General features: G+C 37.1%; 1 protein-coding gene across 1 annotated transcript in view; it reads right to left on the bottom strand.

Moving 5' to 3' along the window:
• LOC128659787 (gastrula zinc finger protein XlCGF26.1-like) overlaps nt 1-5,794 on the bottom strand; it is a 6,794-nt gene extending 1,000 nt beyond the window's left edge. The window contains exons 1-2 of the mRNA XM_053713358.1: nt 5,678-5,794; nt 1-1,311 (exon numbers count right to left, since the gene is read on the bottom strand). The exon at nt 1-1,311 is cut by the window's left edge and continues 1,000 nt beyond it. Of these exons, the coding sequence (XP_053569333.1) occupies nt 1-1,311; nt 5,678-5,696 (1,330 nt within the window). The 5' untranslated portion in view covers nt 5,697-5,794. The remainder of the gene's footprint in view (nt 1,312-5,677) is intronic.
• Between the last annotated feature and the right edge of the window lie 386 nt (nt 5,795-6,180).

Below are 6,180 nucleotides of genomic sequence, written 5' to 3'. Positions count from 1 at the left end.
TTTTCAGATTACTTTTTACTGTAAAACTTTTTCCACAATCTGTACATGTGAACGGCTTTTCTCCTGTGTGAATCCTTTCGTGAATTTTCAGATTACTTTTATCTGTAAAAAATTTTCCACACTCTGTACATTTGAACGGCATTTCTCCTGTGTGACTCCTTTCATGCTTTTTCAGATGACTTTTTTCTGTAAAACATTTCTCACACTCTGTACATGTGAACGGCTTTGCTCCTGTGTGAATCCTTTCATGATTTTTCAGATTACTTTTTACTGTAAAACTTTTTCCACAATCTGTACATGTGAACGGCTTTTCTCCTGTGTGAATCCTTTCGTGACTTTTCAGATTACTTTTTTCTGTAAAACTTTTTCCACACTCTGTACATTTGAACGGCTTTTCTCCTGTGTGACTCCTTTCATGCTTTTTCAGATGACTTTTTTCTGTAAAACATTTCCCACACTCTGTACATGTGAACAGCTTTTCTCCTGTGTGACTCCTTTCATGAGTTTTCAGACTACTTTTTTCTGTAAAACATTTTCCACACTCTGTACATGTGAACGGCATTTCTCCTGTGTGAATCCTTTCATGAGTTTTCAGATGCCTCTGTACTGTAAAACATTTTCCACACTCTGTACATGTGAACGGCTTTTCTCCTGTGTGACTCCTTTCATGAATTTTCAGATTACGTTTTTCTGTAAAACATTTTCCACACTCTGTACATCTGAAAGGCTTTTCCCCTGTGTGAATCCTTTCATGAGTTTTCAGATTACTCTTATGTGTAAAACATTTTCCACACTCTGTACATGTGAACGGCTTTTCTCCTGTGTGACTCCTTTCATGAATTTTCAGATTACGTTTTTCTGTAAAACACTTGCCGCACTCAGTATATGTGTGTGGTTTCTCACCTGTGTGAATTTTGTGGTGTTCTAGTAGCTGAGACTTCCATCTAAAGCTTTTCTCACATTCTGTAGATTTGAAAGGTTTCTCCTTTGTATGAATCATTTGGTTAGACTGAAGACTTTTCCCTTCTTTAATATGTTTTGAAAACCCAGTAAATGTGTGTGGTTTATCCTCTGGGATAATCATTTCACTAGATAAGGCATAAATGTTGTCCTCTTGTTTGATGACTAAATTACTCTCTGTACATAATGATTGCTGCCCAGTTCCTGCCAATTCACCATTGTCTGTTAATATCTTTTGTGATATCCCCAATGTTTGTGAATAGTCATTGGTGTCTAAGACTATTTGAGTTTGTGGAATCATTCTGATGCTTTCTGTAGTGAAGGCGGGATATGAACTATTCACGTGTTTGTCTACATAAAAAGAAATGGAATAAAGAAAAATAAGACTTTATTCATTATAATATAATCCATCTCAATAAAAAAAACATGTTTTATACTCAAAAATGCCTTCTGTTTTGTTTTTTGTTTATTTAAATTTCTTTTTATTGAACAAAGTTGGCGATACAAATAAACCCATTCCATTGGGTGTTGATACATTCAAAGTGATAAACAGTTTTATTTTTTTTCCCCTCTATTTCGTCCCCCCTCCCCCTATGCCCTCTCAGATGTGTAATACTAATTAGTTGAGGTTTTTTTTTTGCATTGGACTATCCTGTCCAATAGTGTTTCTGTTGCCGGGATCACAAAAAAAAAAAAAAGGAGATTAGGGAACATGAAGATACAGATTTTCCTCTCCTCAACCCCTTGACCCCCCCCGCCCATCTAGTCTATATAGAAGCTATCCCATCCAATCCTAATCTCTATACACCAAGGACCATTCACCTCTCAAATGGGCATTTAGCATGTATTCTGTTTGTAAGAAGGGGAGCAGTATCTGTTTTTGCTTTTGTGTATCTAGAGTTTTTATATAGCATTCCCATTTTTTAAGAAACGTCAATAAACGTTGTATTGTGTCCAATTGAGCATCGTATTGCTCAATGAGTAGATGTATCCACAATTTATGAATAAGATGTTTTACCATAGGGCATTTCCTCTCTATCCACAGAGACAGAACACAGTTTCTGGCTAGTAGGAAGATTAAAGGTAGAATAGGACAGAGTCTATTAAGACTAATATCCCAGTTTAAAAAACAAATCATCTCTAGTCCAATAGTGAGTTTGAGCTTAAAGGTTGTTAATAGCCAGTATTGTAACCTGCCCCAGAAATTCTTAATGCGAGGACAGTCATAGAAATAATGGTATAAATCTGGGGCATGTATTAAGCATTTAACACACTGGTTATCAATCGACGAGTTCCAATGTGAGACGTTTAGGAGTAAGATAGTCTTGATTCAGCATACGAACCTGAGATTCTCTCAGTTGCGAGGATAGGGTAGCTTTTTTAGTCTTTTCTAGACTCGTTTTAAGAATTAGAGTAGTTATATTTCCGATCCTTAGCTTCCACTTGTCTAAGAGAGATTCTTGTAGTTCTGATACGGTTTTACGTAATAAAATTTGATAAATTAATGTAATTGAGTACCGTCCACTTTTAAATGCGGCATGTATGGGCACAAAGGGTGAGGGAGACCAAAAGTTTTTATTTTTGTCTTTAAGGTTGTTAATATAGTGCCTTGCCTGTAGGTAGGCGAAAAAGTGGGTATGAGGTATATTAAATTGTTTATTTAATTCCTGGAAATATTTCACTGTGTGAGTGGACTGATCCAGGAGGCAACCGACCACATTTATCCCCTTGGTCTCCCATACTCGAAAAGGCAAGGATTCTGTGCCTGTGGGGAAATCACAATTTCCTATTAAGGGTATGTATTTAGGATCAGGTTGGGAAATGCTCAAATGTTTAAGAGATAGCTTCCAGACTCGCAGTGGGTCATTATATAAGATATTGTTTTTAACCACTAGGGGTAGTTTACTCTTATCCGTGTAGGGGAGAAAAGATATGTTAATATCCCCCAGAGCGGCTTGTTCTAAGTCTTTATGATAAAAATGTGCAGTATCCAGCTGCCAGTCAAGTACCAGTCTTAAAAGAAGTGCCCAGTTATAGAATCTAAAGTCTGGTAGTCCCAGTCCGCCATCGGAGTATGGAAGACAAAGTTTTCCCACTGCTATACATGGTTTTTTATTTTTCCAGAGAAAGCGTTTAATAGCTTGATTAAGTAATATGAGATCTTCTCTGTTCAATAAAAAAGGTAACATGGATAAGGTGTATAAGATTCGTGGTAGTATAACCATTTTAATTAAGTTAATACGACCTGATAGAGATAACGGTAGCAGAGACCAGCTATCAAGCTGCTGGGAACTTTGTATGCATTGTCTGGTAATATTAAGCTGGTAAATAAGATTAGGGTTCCGATGAAGGAGAATACCTAAGTAAGTTAGAGATGAGGTGACCTCTTTAAAGGGATATATTGTTCTACTGTATGACCACTTTCTTAACCATAATATTTCAGATTTTGATATGTTTATTTTGTAACCTGAAAAGGTGCCAAACTCTTCTATAATATTAAGAATTTTCGGAATAGAGTTTGCAGGATCATTTACGAAAAGTAGCATATCGTCTGCATAGAGTGCTAGGTGATGATAAGAGTCTTTAATATTGATTCCTTCATATGTTTGGCGTAGCTTATGAGCCAGAGGCTCCAAGGCTAGATCAAAAAGGAGGGGCGAAAGTGGGCAGCCTTGTCTGGTTCCTCTTTGTAGGGGAATATCACCTGAAAAAAAACGTTAGCCATTATTCGTGCCTTTGCTGCAGTGTACATATTAGAAACTGCCTGTAAGAAAGGGCCCTGTATATTGAAAAGTCTCATGGTCTTCAGAAGATGCTGCCATTCAACACGATCGAAGGCCTTCTCTGCATCCAAGGATAGCAGGAAGGCCTCTTTTCCCTGCGTATTTGAATCATTTCTACTAGCCCAGTAATGATTAATTATGTGTAGAACTCTACATAGATTCACGACCGAAGATCTGCCTGTGACAAAACCCGTCTGATCTGCGTGTAAGATATCTGGCAGGAGTGGTTGTAACCTAGAGGCTAATATTTTCGTATATATTTTGTAGTCTGAGTTAAGAAGTGATATCGGTCGATACGCTTCAGTCAGTGTATGATCCTTATTTTTTTTAGGAATAAGAGTGATATTAGCTAGTGAGAAAAATACCGAGGGGGTAGCCTTTTCTATGAAGTATGTGTTGAACAATTTCAGTAAGATTTCGGATAGCTGTGATTGTAAGATCTTATAAAATTCGATTGGAAGGCCGTCAGGCCCAGGAGTTTTCCCCAATGCGAGGGAAGATATTGTATTATTTAATTCTTCTATAGTGATGGGAGCATTTAAGTTAGATAATTGTTCTTGTGATAGTTGAGGTAATTTAATATTTTCCCAGAAAGGTACCTTACTGGTATGCTCAATATCTACCTGTCTAGTATATAATTGCTTATAATAATCTTCGAAGCAGGTAAGAATATCCTGGGTTTTTGTAAAGGTTTTCCCTCTATAAGAGCAATATTTTTTTTATGGATCTTTTATTTACTAGAGAGGCCATGAGCTTACCTGCCTTATTTCCATAGCGTAGATATATGGAGTTTCTCTTAAGGAGTCCCTGAGCTGCCTGACGTTTCACAAAGGTATCTAAGGATATCTTAGCTTATATATAGAGATTAAAGTGAGGTCTAGATTTAGTTTCACAAAACTTCTGGTATGCATGCGTTATCTCTTTACTCAAAGCGATAAATCTTTTTTGTGCTTTCCGGCGGACATGTGCTACATAGGAAACTATGTTACCTGTTAACACCGCTTTGGCAGTCTCCCAGAACAGCTCTGGGGATGAGCTATGTTCTTTATTATCAGTGATAAAATCCGTCCAGGCATGTAATAGGAATTCACGAAACGCATCTGATCTATATAAATGTACGGGAAATCTTAATGTGTTTCTATTCGAGATTGGGCCATCATAGGCAAGAGCGAGTTCTACCGGCGAATGGTCTGATAGAAAAACATTATGTATTTTATCTGAGTATACGTTAGGAATCAGAGCGTCAGAAATAAAAATAAATCTATGCGTGAGCTTGAGGCCTTCGCCTTTGATACACACGTAAAATCCCTATCAGTAGGATGTCTTAATCTCCAAATATCGCTGACCAATAGATCAGAGAAGAGCCTGGAAAAAACTGATTTTTCAAATTTACCTGTAGAGCTACTGCCCTTTTTTTTGGAGCCTCCAGGACCTGACATCCTATCACACAGTGGATTTGGATTTTATACTCAAAAATGCCTTCTGTTTTGTATTATTAAATGTATTTACATGTAAATCACAAATTAAAAAAGGATGACATAGAATGTAAACATTACTACATCGTAGTAAACTAAATGACTGAGTTATGGGTGTTACACACATGGGAACAAGGTAGGCATAAGTGTAGTTATGGATGTTCCATGAGCGAGGTCAGGACGGGGGAAGGTGTAGTTGCAGGTGTTCTGAGTAATGAACCAGGTCAGGGGGTGAAGTTAGGCAGTTGTTGGACATGGTCTGTCTAAAAGGACACAGAGGGGGGGAAGTAGTATTTATTACCATCCCCCTCAGCCCAATGGGGGTTGCTCCTTCTTTATAACAGTCACTGACACAAATGTACTTAAAAGATGAAGATATAAATATAATAGCTTATATTTGTTTAATGAGTGATCTATTTTCCCAGTAATTAAAGTCAGTATAATATCTATTTTACTCACCTAACGCATATGAGTTCATGCTGATAACAGGCTCCAATGTCTGTGCTCAGGAAGAAGGTTCCCTTATTCACTCCAGTTACATCAATACCTGATATCTCTCAGTGCTCTGGCTGTGTCTGTAAAAAGTATATTAAATGGTTTAGACAGATAATAATAAATAATGGTTCTGATTAACTGTACGTATGGTATAATTAAAGGCACACATAACAATTCATGTGATACAGATCAGCTGTTTAGGTTATTACATATGTGCTATTGATTCAGCACAAGCATTTAGTACAGTTAGCTCTGTGGGTGTTATAATTACATTGCATGTGATACAGAACAGCTGATTAGGTTATTACATATGTGCTATTGATTCAGCACAAGCATTTAGTACAGTTAGCTCTGTGGGTGTTATAATTACATTGCATGTGATACAGATCAGCTGTTTAGGTTATTACATATGTGCTATTGATTCAGCACAAGCATTTAGTACATTTAGCTCTGTGAGTGTTATAATT

This window comes from Bombina bombina, chromosome 5 (assembly GCF_027579735.1).
Source record: "Bombina bombina isolate aBomBom1 chromosome 5, aBomBom1.pri, whole genome shotgun sequence".
Classification (NCBI taxonomy): Eukaryota; Metazoa; Chordata; class Amphibia; order Anura; family Bombinatoridae; genus Bombina; species Bombina bombina.
Note: the sequence above shows the minus strand (reverse complement) of the source record. Positions and strands in the feature narration are given on the sequence as shown.